This window comes from Eleginops maclovinus, chromosome 23, assembly GCF_036324505.1.
Source record: "Eleginops maclovinus isolate JMC-PN-2008 ecotype Puerto Natales chromosome 23, JC_Emac_rtc_rv5, whole genome shotgun sequence".
Taxonomy (NCBI): Eukaryota; Metazoa; Chordata; class Actinopteri; order Perciformes; family Eleginopidae; genus Eleginops; species Eleginops maclovinus.
The window spans coordinates 6,181,358-6,196,660 of record NC_086371.1 but is presented as its reverse complement, the minus strand read 5'-3'; the positions used below and the strand labels follow the sequence as shown (position 1 = coordinate 6,196,660).

General features: G+C 38.4%; 2 protein-coding genes across 4 annotated transcripts; one reads left to right on the top strand and one right to left on the bottom strand.

Moving 5' to 3' along the window:
* Window positions 1-767: 767 nt before the first annotated feature.
* Window positions 768-7,950, bottom strand: asb5a (ankyrin repeat and SOCS box containing 5a). Of its 3 annotated transcripts, none has more exons than XM_063875678.1 (7): window positions 6,498-7,950; window positions 4,821-4,903; window positions 3,642-3,749; window positions 3,250-3,400; window positions 2,715-2,849; window positions 1,813-2,004; window positions 768-1,367 (listed from the first exon to the last, which is right to left on the bottom strand). In XM_063875678.1, the coding sequence occupies exons 1-7, from the start codon at window positions 6,697-6,699 to the stop codon at window positions 1,240-1,242; spliced, it is 999 nt and encodes a 332-aa protein (XP_063731748.1). In that variant the 5' UTR covers window positions 6,700-7,950; the 3' UTR covers window positions 768-1,239. The 3 variants fall into 3 exon arrangements, with proteins under 3 accessions (XP_063731748.1, XP_063731750.1, XP_063731749.1); XM_063875680.1 differs by having other exon boundaries at window positions 1,813-1,956; XM_063875679.1 differs by having other exon boundaries at window positions 4,821-4,900.
* On the top strand, window positions 7,674-15,302 carry ctso (cathepsin O; the record flags this gene model as incomplete). Its single annotated transcript, XM_063875681.1, has 8 exons — window positions 7,674-7,874; window positions 8,623-8,728; window positions 8,910-9,034; window positions 11,459-11,626; window positions 11,991-12,112; window positions 13,742-13,905; window positions 14,947-15,039; window positions 15,170-15,302. Coding segments are annotated over 8 exons (1,014 nt in total), but the record flags the coding sequence as incomplete, so codon positions are not given.
* Window position 15,303: the final 1 nt, after the last annotated feature.

Sequence of the window (15,303 nt, the reverse complement as noted above, 5' to 3'; positions counted from 1 at the left end):
TATTTATAATTAAACTATACTGAATAGAAAACACCTTGATATAATACTGAATTGTATTAATACCAGTCTATGATTCATACTAGTGGTGGACACTTACTGAAGTACTGTAGCCTATATATTTGAGGTACTTTACCTTGACAATAATAGTTACTTGTTACTTTGCAGGTTAACATTTTTATGAAAACAATGTAATGACTAATGAAATATAACGTATTGAAACAAGTCATTACATTTATCTACAACTTTTGCTAATTGTTTTCCAATAATTTGATCAGAATTTATCCAAAAATGGCAATTCTACGTATTGAATACTTTTAGTTGAGTTACTTCTATTCTATATTTAGATGCTATTACTTTTGCAATTTTACATCTTAGATGCCTTTGGATGTCTTGAGTATTTCTACACTCTGGTATTAATAATTGTACTTTAAGTAAAATATCTGGGTACTCTTTTGACCAAGGATTAATACACCTATGTTACAACTACAAAATGGAAAATAATTCAATGCAAAATTTGAAACTCAATATTGTGAAAAGTGTTTCCATGCTGCTACTTTTTTTCAGCTTTATTTAACTGTGGCAGTTTGTCTCAGCGATAGAAACTCTTGCTAAACCACCCCCCCCATTTTCCATAAGGGACTTAACAAAAAGTCAGCCGCCTCCAGTTGTCAGTGCTCAGTAATCCAGGCTTAAACACGACAACTATTTTTGTTTTCCAAATGTGTGTATTATTAATTCTCCCACACCCCCGCATTAACAACACAGACTAAAACACATCATTTATTTAGGAATGCACCAGGTTTCAGAAACATTTCAATCTTCTAGTAGTGTGCAATGCATTTTATATCAAATGCCTACCTATGAATACTCACTCACATAACATTATGCCTTTATCTGACATCATATTCTCCTGTAAAGTTTAAAAAGTGCATCACTCCCTGGTAGCTATTGCAACTATTAGGGCATCTTCACAGCAAACCTACATTTGAAATAATATTTTTGAACCATAATTTATCCAGGGAAGGTTAAGCCACGGACTCTTTTAACCCCCTGCTTTACATTGATCCAGTTTCACAATCACTTAAGGGATGCAGGCCAGCTCAAAAATAGCTTGGTACTGCCAGATACTCAGTGACTAATTAACTCGCATAGCTAAAATGAACGGTAGGAAGAGTTCATCGAGTTAATTTGCACTCAATGACAAAGGCTTTGTTCTGTAAGTCCCATTTTGACTGCCTGTCATTTATACTGCAGGTAGTTCCTGAGTCTGTTAGGCAGGGGAAGGTTGGAGAGAAGATGGAGTCTGTCACAACCCACGCAGTTCCTGATGCACAGACGACACATCTGGCCCAGCAGTCGAGGCGTAGCTATTAAAAAGGAGACAATGAAGCATTATATTCGATTTTCCTAACAACACCAAAAGAATTCAGAAAGAAAATCATTCACCTAAAGAGTTCCTATTTCTTGAGTGTGTTATATAGTTTTGTCATGTAAATGGTCTGCAAAGGACGAAATCCCTAAGATCACAGTTTTTCTCCCTGTATAGCACTTTTTGAACATTAAAGCATTAAAAAATGTCACAGTAGACGCACAAAATACAAATATAAACCTGAAAACGAGCATAATATGGCCCCTTTTAAGTTGGATTGCAATTTCAGAACTGTCATGCTGCAAGCTGAGATAAAAATCAAAACAAAAGGAAAACTTTTGTTGTTCAAACACAGACGTGAATGCAACCATCAGACAAAAGATACAATACACCAACAAAGGTGTGTAGTGGTATACAAAAAAAGAGTTACAATGTTCTTGTACCTTCGTATATCAGCAGGAATCCCTCTGTTAGACTGCTGGGTGGAGCCATGTCTACTGGCCTCTGCAACTCTGTGTTCCGGGCATTAATGTCCGCACCAAACTCCAGCAGCAGCTTCACCACTGCTGTGCAGTCTTTTTCTGCAGCTGCATGTAAGGGGGAATCCAGGTATTTGCCTTTCTGTACACTTGCACCTGTGTGTAAGACAACTTGATTATCCATGCTAGACACATTTGAGATGGAAAAGCTTCAACGTCTAACACGCCCGCTGTTCGATATCAAAACATGTTGTTCATTGTAATCCAGAAATACCTTTGTGAATATTTTCTTATTTAAAATGTAATATAACTGCCTTCCCCTCTTGCCCTCTGCCTAACAATTCCTGCATTTCCCAGAAATTACTTCCAAACAGCCCTGTGAGAATGTATGTGCTTATTAAATTCAATCAAAGGTAGCCAGCAGTATTGGCAGGCAACTAGATTGAAAATGTGATCAGTCAGCTGTGGGCTGCATGTGACTGCAGTGCCTACTCCCTAATCATATTGCAACTTATAATATTTTAGGACCAGTAAGAAAAACATATATAAATTCAAATTAGCTCCCTCTGATTGATTTTCGTCTATATAATCTCTCAAAAGTGATTTTTTACATATAAAAAGCCCCTCTTCCCGCTGGTTCCTTGAGGATTTCCATAACTGACAACCAATAAAAGCTGTTTGGTTCTTGAGTTTCATGGTCTAAATGCTTTTATAGAGGTTCTGCAATCAACTGCACATGCATATGTTTTTTTGTTTCCTAATCTGAGCACAATAAATTAACTTGTGTCTCTGTGTGAGGATGTTCATACAGGACATCTGCCTGTCTGTGTGGAGATGCAAAGATCCACAGTGTGCTGCGAGCTGACCTTCCCTCAGGAGTTTCCTGGCACACTCCAGCTCTTGGCAGACGCAGGCCGTATAGAGCGCTGTGCCCAGGTGAGGAATGTCCATGTCCACATCTGCCCCCCAAGTCACCAGAGCCTCAACACAACCGTAATGACCTGAAAGTAATGGAGCATGAAGACAGTAATCAGTAAGGGACAATGCAAGATAATTCTCCAAGCTGTCGGCTCGGGTCACGTTGGGATTTATTCTAAAGGTTTTTTTTCACAGTGCAGGTTTTTTATTAAGTGTTTTATAGCACAGCAAAGGACACGAATCAGGTTGAAAGACAGGATAAGCTGTAATAAGTGGAAATGAATCGTATGTTGGTTCATATATGTACTGATTACATGCATTGAGTGGTATTGTTGACATGTTAAGATATTGAATATCAGCAGCAAAACAGATACATCTAATATTAGAGCAAAACAGCTGTTTAGATGTACACTATATTTAAAAAAGTGAATAAAAACTACCTGATATACTGTTGTTAATGCATTCTGCCATAATGCAACACACCTTTGCTTGCAGCTTCATGGATTGGTGATGGATTGTATATAAGGCTCTGGGGTTTTGCTCCATTTTCCAAAAGAATTTCAGTGCATGCCACACTGCCCACTGTACAGGCATTGAACAGCGGTGTGACTCCATCAATTGTGGAAGCATTGACCTGTAAACACATGTTTTTAAATGGTTATATTTAGACCTTGTTTAACCATGCCAGTTGACTAATAGTAACAGCCTGGGGGAAGAGTTAAAGGGGAACAACAACTTAATAGCTCTACCGGGACTGCAGAAGAAGAGCAGCATTGCTCATTTGTTGGGCTGATTTCTCCCCAGATTTTCTCAGCCATAGAAATGACATTTGACCTGTGAAGCATAGCAACATTAAAGGACAGTATGTGACTTACATTTGCCCCTGCATCAATGAGAGCTCTGGCACAAGCGCCATGGTCTCCAACACAGGCCTCATGAAGGGGTGTCACATGGTCTATAGTCAGAGCATTCACATTGTGACCCTGGAAACAGAATCAAACAGCTGCAGAAATGTAATGTTACATGGAGCATTAAGCAATACTTGACCTTTGTCAGCCTCTATTGGTGAACACCAAGAATTACAAGAACATCAATAAAGCTTATCTTCTATTATAAATACAGACCCATCATCCTCAGTTATGCTTGACAGTAATTGAGAAAAATATTATGTACAGTCACATTGGAACAATAGGGATTAATAAGCCTGCTAATTAAGGCCGGAGCCAATAGAAGGGCTAAACATATTAGCATGTAGCATACTGTAATGATAACAGTGTTTCTTCATGGGCTTGTCTGAGTTAAGACAGAGGCATTGTTGGCTTTGTAGCTGAAATGGCTCACTCTCTTGTAGCACACTCTTCAGTCTGTGAGTGGAAGAGGAAATTCTCCCTGTCTCCCATTTATTTGTAATTCCATTAGCAACTGATGCTACTGCGTTGTTATGTGAAACTGTTATTATGGTAGTCCTGTGTTGTTTTAATTATGTATGTTCTAGGATTGGAAAGTTATGGTAATTGAATGCTTACACCAGCTTTTCACCTGACATTTGAACACAAGATTTAATATTTATGGACAGATGTTGACTGTGTGCTAACCAGGTTTTGCAGACACTTAGCCCCCCTGCCTATTAAGACTAACAGCCTGAGCATCCGATAATGCCCCTATTTAATATCAATTTTTCATTATTAGTGTGATCATACAAAATCATGTAAATCTGGTTCTACAATGTTATTCCACTTAAAAGAGAGAGGTATTCTAAGCCTTAACTTGACGAAGAATGCCACAATGTTGTGATGAGAACAAAAGGAGGTGGAGTTTGACATATTTCATAGATAGATCTGTGTTATTCAGGTACCAATTACTTAATTACATGTATCACAGATAACCTTAGATGCTCCTTACTTTGATCCAAACTCCTTCTTCCTTCAATATCTAAAACAGGAATCTACAAAGGCACTGATTCACATTTAATTGCACAAGGGACAGTTACATCACACCCCCACGTGTACAGGGGGGTTACACATAACTCTCCTAGGGGACTGTGTTCTGTTCACCTGTAAAATGAGAGTCCTCAGAGCCAGGAGGCGGCCCTGACTCGCAGCATCGTGGAGGGGGGAACGGTCCACCCAGGATACTGCTGAGAGAATAACAACGTGCTGACGTTCATTTACATGTATTGTTATTGATGCTCTTATCCAGAGCCATTCACAATAATTGCAGCAGGACAAACTATAATAATAACTTAGACACAGTACAAGTATATATTAGTCAGAAGCTCTTAAGCACACACACACACACACACACACACACACACACACACACACACACACACACACACACACACACACACACACACACACACTTAAAAATAATGTGCGGCTAAACAATCGTTATTTAAATTCCTCATCTTACTCAATGTACCCTGATATTTTTGTCTTATTAAATCCAGTTTTTTCATGATATATTATAATATTATATATATATTTTTGAAATTACAGCTGGGTAATGAAATCCCAACCCCAAATCTAAATGTATTAATTCTCCATTATCTTGATGTGTTTATGAGCATCATGTTGTACCCTTCATTTTCAAGGAGTTAATGCAAGGGGCAACATATAATTACGGGGCGACTGATGGGGTTTTAATAGTCCTAATGCAGTAAACTCAGCACATTAACACTCCGATCACACCAGACATTAATATAAACATGAGAAATTGGCTGTGGTCATTTGGTGTAATTTTTTTCACAAAATAAATCTCATTAGCACACTCGAGCCTATGTCCAGAATAACAGCCGACGCTTTCTCGACATTACTGACCTTCCTCAATTATAATCATAATTTATAGATAATGATCGAATTAATGTTTCTATTAAACTCAAGCTCTTTTATTCATGAGGCCTGTTTTCCTTGACTGACATTAATTTGAAATATGAGTATAAAAGACCCAGCTAAAGACATCAAACAGATTTCTTTTAACAAGGAAGACCATATCTACAGAACCGTGACTAACACCCTAAGCTAAGCTAATTAGTATTCCATGGAGTAGGTCCACTTTAAATTAAACATCGTCTTGTGTGAAAGATAAAGATTATGTTGTCGTTGTGTCCCTCTCCGTTCAAAATTTGCCGTGGAAGTGTCTCTGAGAGTGTGGAGTGTTGTTTTGGTTGCTGTCTGAGTGCGAAAGGGTTGCACTGCATAGCTGGGAATGGAAACTAGGGCAGGATGGGGGCGGGGGAGGGGTGGTATCATGACTATGTTCTATTAATACATTAGGGAAAAAGTGCTGCCAGCCTACAGTGTCTCCGTTTAATATTGAATGTACAGCTCAGGATTCATAAGTAGCTATTAAGCTGATGAAAGAAAAGTAGGCTTTCGTTCATATCTACAGTTTGTATTAATGTGAATGTAATTACTGGCTCTGATACTCATTGGATTAGCAATGCAGCCTTTATATCTCACATGAAAACACAGAAACTGTGTGTGAGTGGATTGGTGTGGCAATGTGTGAGCTGAAATTGTAGCAACTTCATCTTAAAGGAAACAATTTTATATTGTACCATTGATCTGAGGTCCAACATGTTGCTTGGTGTACACAGTAAACACAGTTTTATTGTATACACACAGATATACCTGGTTAAAAGTGTGCAGTTCATTGACCACAGAAGCCACCTTAAGACATAAACAACCCCTTAAGGTTGTTTGGTAGGTTGATTTTCTTGGTGTACTCACTGTGTCGTCCATATTCATAGAACTCAGCCGATATCCTGGCAGCCTCTTTACGGTTCCCACGGACAATGTAGAAGTATGTCAGCAAGTTAAGAGATACCTTAATGAAGATCTTAAAGCAGAACAGTGCCAAGATGCTGAGGTAAACATTGGACAACCGGGCCGCAAAGGAGTTGTTTACGAGTTCCTCTGTTGGCTCTGACATTTCCTTCGACGTGTAACAGAGGGGCTTTCGTTATGAGTATGCAGGATCAGATGCTACTGTAAAAAAAGCACGAGAGTAGACTACCTTTCTCCCAGAGAACTGACTGGTTGCCTGGTACAGACTGCAGTGGTTACTCTCAGGCACAGTAACAGCTGCAGGGCATTTTCTTTTTTTTTTTTAACTGTGAGTGTATTGTGTGTGTGTGTGTGTGTGTGTGTGTGTGTGTGTGTGTGTGTGTGTGTGTGTGTGTGTGTGTGTGTGTGTGTGTGTGTGTGTGTGTATGCATGTGTGTGTGTATGCGTGTCTGTCTGTCTGTGTGTGTGTCACAGTGGTACCTGTTCCTAAAAAAGAGGGACACTTTATTGGTATACATTTGAATTTTCTCCTCATTACTCGTTTTTATTTAATTTGAATTATATGTTCTATTCTATGTTTTCTAAACATATCCAAATTAATTTCAAATTGTGAAATTCATATAATTCAAGATACATGAGATTAAAATATATTTTTAAAATTATGTTTGCATTCATTTTAAACTCATGATATTACGCAATTGTAGATATATGAGATAATGAGATTAAAAATACATTCAAAAGTACCACTTAAAATACAAAATTACATTTAACGTTATTCTGAAACACCTGTGGCATTACGTAGATTTAAATGCTAATGGTGGAGACCAAATTTCTGCATGATTTTATACTATTTAAAAAATGGTTTTGGGGTAATTACTGTTAGTCATTTACACATCTCCAATTGGATACAAGGTATTATGTAATTGTATAATTTATTAATGTATGTGTTTATTTTAGGCTACCCCCTGTCCTTGTGACTGGTATTTATACTTTCTGTTTCAGCGCCTACCGATCGCTGCGCATGCGCTGTACATTTGCCTCACCGTTTCCGTCAACATCACTTTTGTGTTTACTTCACCCTCTATGTTTTTATATCTCTGACATTTCTTTGTCAAATGAGGAGCCGGACATCCATATCTGGTTGTAGTAGTGACCGTTTCCTATCTCGTCTTTCCGCTGCGTTGTCAAAATGTGAGCTCGGCTGAAGCTGAGAAAAAGTTCGATGTCTCTGCAGAAGATTTCGACTCGTTCAGGGAGACGTCTCACCGCTTTTATAAAGTCAACAGGGAGGAGTTCAAACGTCGTCATGTTAATTTCCAGGTAAGAGATTAGAACAAAAGCAAGACGGAGATGTACAGCAATGAGAGAGTAGTTACACTTTTTACACGCGCTTCAACACTCGTCTAAAAACATACTGCTGCACACGTCACTACAGACACACCCACTTTTGTGAATGAAGGAAATGTATTTAATGTGTTTTCAATTGTCAAATCAATTATTTAATATATTTACAAATGATGTTTAGAATGTAGATTACTGTTCAATGAGCCATGGTATTACAAACACTGAGACTAATATGTAATACCTAAAAGACCTTGAATTTAATTTTGCATACTGAAAAAAATTATCAATGTAAATGCAACATGTTTACTTGAAGTAACCAATGAAAAATTGAATTAATAAGCAGTAAAGACCCTTGCATAATTCAAAACGTTCTCTGGTATGACAGTTTGTGGTTGCTATTGTGGGTAATATTAACATACTTTAAGTAATTATTCCTGTAAATGGGAGTTTACTGGTCGACCACTATTTTTAAAATGTAACATTGCACACTGAAGTAAAATAAAATGACAGTACTTTAATACATGTCCTGTCCTGATCAGATACTGTAGATCAGATGTAGATAGCTTGTGGGATTTATATCTGACTCACTCATGTTTTGTTATCAAGAAAAGAACACAAAAATAGAAATTGTACTGTAACAACTCAATTTGAATCGTGTTTCCTCGATTTTTCTGCTCCTTCCGTTAACTAACTCACACCTAATCTGCCATGTGTGTTATTGCAGAACTCTACAAAGCGTCATGCATACCTGAACTCATTCTCCACAGCACCACAGTCTGCCGAATATGGCATTAACCGGTTCTCCACCTTTTCTCAGAAGGAATTCAGAGGTAGGCTGAAGTTTTGTCACATATAAAAAATGAAATTTATTCACTTGTTTTGTATGTGTCCTGAGGATTTGGATTACTGAGCATCTCACCCCTGTGGAGGACTTGGCTGAATCTGCACCGTCATTGTTTGCATGCATCTTGTTATCCAGGATTGACTTTGAACTGTATCTGTTATCCACAGATCTCTTCCTGCGAGCGCATGCTGACAGAGCGCCTCTCTTCTCTGGGCTGAAAACAGAGGATGTCCCTGCCAAATTTGACTGGAGGGACAAAGCGGTGGTGGCACCAGTCCAGAACCAAGAATCAGTAAGGTTTACACAAATAAGATGATAGATATACTGGATACTAGGAGTGTAGCAGCTGAGATATTGTTGGGCTACTTCCAAACTAACAAGTGACACTTATTAACACATTTAGCAATCAGATGACTTGATAAGAAACAAGTGAGTATCCAAACTGTATAAGGATACACAAAATGGGCTTCAGAAACTATTCAGTCAAAATGTGGATTATGGGTCCTTGCAGGTGTTTTTGTGCTTCTAGTTGAAGCACAAAAACACCTGCAAGGTTCTAACTCCATATAAGACATATGATGTCCAGTGAGACACATGTTGAAGTCTCATCTGTAGGGATGCAACTTGTTCTTATAGAATGCCTTCAGGTTTGTTTTAAAGACTTTTGTAAATGATGTTGGGAGTACTAATTCTTGCCAGGTATAGTTTTTTCCCCCCAAAAGTTCAATACCCTGAAACTCCTCCTGCCTCATTGAACAGTTTGCACCTATGAATATGCAAATATTTTCTAAGGTTAATTCATGGGCACATCCAGAATACTCTATTTACCCTGGTATAAAAATTGGGTTTCGTGACAGTTGCTCCATTTAAGAGTAAATTACAAATAAAAGTTAAATAAAATACATTTTAATAAAACGATATGTATTAGCAGAGGAAGGTACATTAAGAATGTGCATTTCAAATATGGAATTAAAAACGAAAGACGTTAAAATGTCCCATAAAACTAAATGAAACAGAATAACATTTATATAAACATGAGGAGTAAAAGTTAAATTGTGCACATTGTACTACAATATCTACAATATATAATGTGTATTGCAATAAATATAATGTAATGTCAACTCCTGCTTCACTGAAGAGGCCATTAATATGTACAATATGTAAACTTGAGGATTCAACTCTTCACATCACACAGTATGAACGGCTTTCAGAATCGTTGTGATATAAGACCATAGTCATGGACGTGCACACCTGACACAGATTTGAGGTGAGCACAAAGAAACATTCCTCTGATTCTTTGGAAAAACATCTTTGTAGTATCAAAGTCAGCAAGGACATCCGTCTGCACAGTGAAGGACTAACATTGAGTTCCACTAAGCAAACTACATATTTGAGTGGAAGGCGCTTAAGTATTGGTCAAAGGACCAACTAGGCCATTAAATGAGACTATTATTAAGATGGAGCTGTTTGTCCTCAGTGAAGGTTCAATGTTTGTGCTCTTTTTGTTCTTTATCTCTTTAGTCAGTCAACTTGCCGTCGGGTATGATATTTTCACCGTGAAACCGTTGTCCTGAGGGAAAGACATAGCCCATAGAGCAATCATCCTACACTATAACATATTTTGTTCTCTTGAATCCAGGTAAGGCTTTTCCCTCCAGGGAGAGTGTTTACATGAGCCAACTCTGCTAACAATCTGCTCCGCTGCACTTTTTCTGTGCAGTCTTTCTATATATTTTTTTTTTCTCCGGTTCCTCGGCTCTATTAAAATGCCTGAGATGAGTTTCCACCACAAATAGATTGATAGACAGAAAATAAAATGCATTACCACAAAGACACAAGATATAAAGCCGCTCACATCTCGCAAATTGTTTTCATAAATTCACTTTTCCCTTATCTTGATTCCACTTTTATGACTCATGTGCATTTCATCGTTTTCAAGGGAGCCGTGGTGGGACCCTAATATTTTGTATACTTGGCGCATACTTATCTCCAAGCAATATTGACTGATTTTGGTTTCAGTATTGATTTTAAAGCCATGGAACTATATTGAGCAACACAGTATTGGATTTTTACACACAGAGCTCAGGTTTTCATCACGTTTAGGGGAATGTATGCTGAACTGAGCAGAGGTGGATGCTGTTTAGAAAATGAGATTGCCTGGCAAATGTAATACAGGGAAATATGCACTGCCTTACATAAGGAAATACTGTAGTTCTTCTGTATACCATGAGTGTTTCTGGAAAAGCAGTATAATATGCATTAGATCTGTAGTATTAGTGCAACTTTTGCCATCAATTACGTGCATTGATCTGCAGATTTTAACACTATATACATAAACCAAAGCAGAAATTCAGATTTTTTCCACAAGATGAGAACACCTGAGCCGTTTCTGTCAGTAGAGGGCAGCAGAAAACAGACTCAGACGCCTAACCTCATCAAGATGGGTGACAGCTACACTCACTGTAGATCCCTGTCTCTATTTTATTCCAAATGCAATGACATTTACTGTTATAATTGGGGACAAATCTTTCAAAATGAATCAGTGATAAACACTAAGCAAGACACAGAAAGGCACCAACCTCTCTGTTAATGGGGAGAAGCAAAAGGACATTTATATCGGTATAATCAAATATGATTAATCTCTGGAGTATTGTTCATTAAACTTACTTTAGCTGTAGTTGTGTTTCTCCTCATTACTCTAAATGTAACTTTGCAGTGTGGGAGTTGTTGGGCATTCAGTGTGGTCGGTGCCATACAATCGGTCTATGCTATAGGAGGCTCTCAGCTGCAGCAGCTCAGTGTGCAGCAGGTTCTGGACTGCTCCTTCAAAAATAAAGGATGCAATGGAGGATCCATATATCAGGCCCTGGATTGGTTGAAGCAGGTATGTTGATATTTTCCCATCTTCACAGACCTTGACATATGTTCAAGGATTTAACAGGTTCTTCGTTAGTTGTTTGCAGTAAGTACAACGGTAGAAAAAATCCCCCGATACTTCTCATACAGAAGATTGAAGTGACTTTATAGAAATGCAAACCTCCCCTAAGGTATTTCCATTTAGCTTGAGCTAAACATCTGGTAATACTGTCATGTATTTTAATTAGAGAGATATGTAGAGGCAGTAAGCAAAATAAGATTGCCGTCTCTAGTCTGACATAAATTAGAAAGCTGCCTGGATCTCTCACAAACAAGATAAATGGATACTTTGCATTCTGATACACACTCACTGAAATGCATTTGATTTCTAGACCAGAGTGAAATTGGTGCCTCAGTCAGAGTATCCCTACAAGGCCAAGACAGGAATCTGCCATTTCTTCTCTCAGTCACATGGCGGCGTTTCTGTGAAGAACTTCACAGCACATGACTTCAGGTGAAAGACTCCGTTTTGCAAGAGCGCTTTATTTGGAAACAAATCACATGGAATTCTAATTTGAAGTGCCAAGGTCAGAGAGGACGGGAGTGGGGTTGGTGGTGCACAATTACAGACCATAATGTTTACTGTGTCAACACAGACGTGCATTGCTCAGTAGCGCAAAGGTGCTCAACTCTGGCCATAATGACTACTCCAGAGTTACCTTGGGTTTAAGTAAATCAGATCTTCTTGATTTAATTTTGAACAGGATCGTGACTCACCCTCATGCATCTGTAATGCCTGTTATCCTGTTGCATTTCCATGATGAAAGAGTCAGTGTCCTCTGTCCAAGTGGATTTACGTTTAAACATTTTTTAACAGACTTTTCAAGGCTGTAATATTTGCCAACTTTATGAAGTATTCTTTTATCTTGTTATTTTGGATTCATTTATATACTTACATACAGCTCCTATTGGATGTAGCTTTTCATTTAGAAGATTTGGAGAGGTAATACATTTTTAATGTTTCTAAAACAGAGCAGAGTAAAAATACAATTGATTTCAAACCTGGTCAATGTCATTCTTATACTAAAAGACCTCTTTATTTAAGAATTCTAGTATGAAAATGTGCTTTTGACCTGCTTTCTTCTTCAGAAAGAATGCCGCGTCATTGAGGGCATCAAGACTCAGGGGTCATGGCGGTGTCTTAATCTTCTGGTTAAGGGACTCCTAAGCCATCTTTACTGCTGCATAACAAAAGAAAAACAGGATCATAAAGTTTCACCAGGAATAGAGATTAAATAGCTCTGTTATTACTGCCTCAAGGAGGATACGTTTTCCAATTTGTGACCAGAATTACCAAAAGATTACTTGCTGGATTGTAAGAAACTTGGTAGAAGGCTGCAGCATGGGCCAAGGACAAACCTATTTAAATGTTGCAGCAGATCCACATCATAGGGCTGATAAACACTTTATATTTTATTTTGGAAATGGCCTTGGCGGAGACTCTCCAGGTGCCCTTCTAGTTCATTATGGTGTTGGCACAGACCTAGACTGCATGCCCCTTATGTCGTGAACCTGGCAGAGGAGGGCATTGCAGATAGTGGGAATCATCTGCTGGAATGACAAGATGGGGCGTCAGAGTGTGTCTGCATATGTGCAACAGAGATAATGAGCAAAATAAAAAATGCTATGAATAATAATAGTAGAGAGGTAAGACGCTGACCCTGAGAAAATTGTAGAAAAAATAAACCTAGTTAAATTTAGCTGAAAACAGAAAATCCATCTTTTTCGAAAGAACCTTGGCAATTCAATTCAACCAAAAAACCAAATGAAATGTAAATAAATAAGCACTTTAATTTAGGCCTTAAAACTAATTCACTAGCATTTACGACAGTATTTAGCTTGAAGTGAATATACAGTCACTTTCTTTGTTAAATCTTTGTGTTTTTTGCACTTTGTAAGTCGCTTTGGATAAAAGTCAAATGAAATGTAAAGTAATAACCTCCTTACAGTATCCTGATTAAGACCCCCCCCCCACCCCCCCTGACTTGACGGTTTAGTTCATATGATAATGACACAAAGAAGTGTTATCACAGGGCCAGTCTTTCTGCCCCAAGAGTAAACGTTTTCCATTAATCCTCCTCAGTGGTCAAGAGGAGGCAATGATGGGTCAGCTGGTGGAGCGTGGGCCCTTGGCTGCGATCGTGGATGCTGTCAGCTGGCAGGACTACCTAGGTGGAGTCATCCAACACCACTGCTCCAGCCAGCACTCTAACCATGCCGTCTTGGTGGTTGGATACAACACTATTGGTACATGCTGTCACTGCACTGGCATGAGAATGAATTGTTATTCAAGAAAGAGAGCCAGGGTGTTGTATTTTACTCAAGCTGAATTCACCTTTTTAGGTCATGACACTTTTTTTGCAATCCCTAGGGCCTGAGAAAGTCATTTAAATCTGCACTCGGCAAGGTTTTTTAGGTAAAAATATGTCTGCCTTAGTAATATACTGCTGTACACTCTCTCATCCTCCCTGATTAAATCCTATAACAGGATGAGACATACGTTTTACAAGCTGTTTAGGTTAATATACAGGGCCTAAATGATACAATTCTTATATCAACTACACATTTCCACATCAAATTAAGGTTTCTGTCATTTTGGTGACTTCCTCACTTTGACTTTGTACTTTGCTAGAAGGCATCAGCACACCATTCTGAAATACCCTTGAAATAAGTAGAACTGCTTTTTAAAGATGTCATTATGTAATGCGACGGGTGAAATATTTTGGTGGCTTTAAGAGCAAATGGGAATTGAAAGCAGGATATGAAACTTAATAATTGTGACATTTTAGCCGTATTAACAGTACGTGTATTTGAAATGATTTCACCTTTGGTTTTTGTCCCTTTGGTCCTCGTTGATCAATGAGTAGCTGGGTTGGCAAACATGAACTCTTGTGTGCATTTCTTCATATTCTCAGTATAGAAGTTCTGATTATGTCCTGTTAACTGTGTCCCAAACTCTGAGAGATGTTTTAAAGTTTCTAAAAGGTCAAATTTGAAGATACAAGCTCTCAGCAGAACATTATCAAAGCTACCTCACTCTTTATTTCTTGACATAGTTCACACACATTGTATTTTATAATCCCTAACATGTATTATTTCACACACACACTTGTGTTTTGTGGGTATTACACAAGGATATGGGTGATTATGTAACAGTCTAAAGTGGTTGCATCTGCAGCAAACACACACACACACACACACACACACACACACACACACACACACACACACGTAGGGCTCCTTTTGCTGTAAATAATTCAATCTTGAAATGCATGTTGCCTGTCGTAGGGGATGTTCCATACTGGATTGTGCAAAACTCCTGGGGAGCCGCATGGGGAAACAAGGGTTATGTTTATATAAAAATTGGTGGAAACATTTGCGGTAAGTATTATCTTTGAGTCTTGTAATTTCCAGTTTATATCTCCTTTTAGTTTGGTCTCTATCTGTGTGTTGCTGTGCCCAACCCCCACCCCCCCTCAGGGATTAATACCCCATCCTTCTCTCTTCTCAGGTATTGCAGATTCTGTGGCAGCAGTTTTCCTCTGATAAGGTGGTGTGTGTGTGTGTGTGTAAGAGAGAGAGAGAGAGAGAGTGACTGTGGGTGTTTTCGTATGCCAAAATAAAATCAATCATCTGTTTCCCTTC

Bases quoted from the DNA above. Each gene is read 5' to 3' on its own strand.
- asb5a (XM_063875678.1), bottom strand. From the start codon at position 6,699: ATGTCAGAGCCAACAGAGGAACTCGTAAACAACTCCTTTGCGGCCCGG. The intron at 2,005-2,714 runs GTCAGCTCGCAG...TCTTACACACAG, and splicing joins CAGGAAACTCCTGAGGGAAG to GTGCAAGTGTACAGAAAGGC. The intron at 1,368-1,812 runs GTACAAGAACAT...CCTTTTTAATAG, and splicing joins ATTCCTGCTGATATACGAAG to CTACGCCTCGACTGCTGGGC.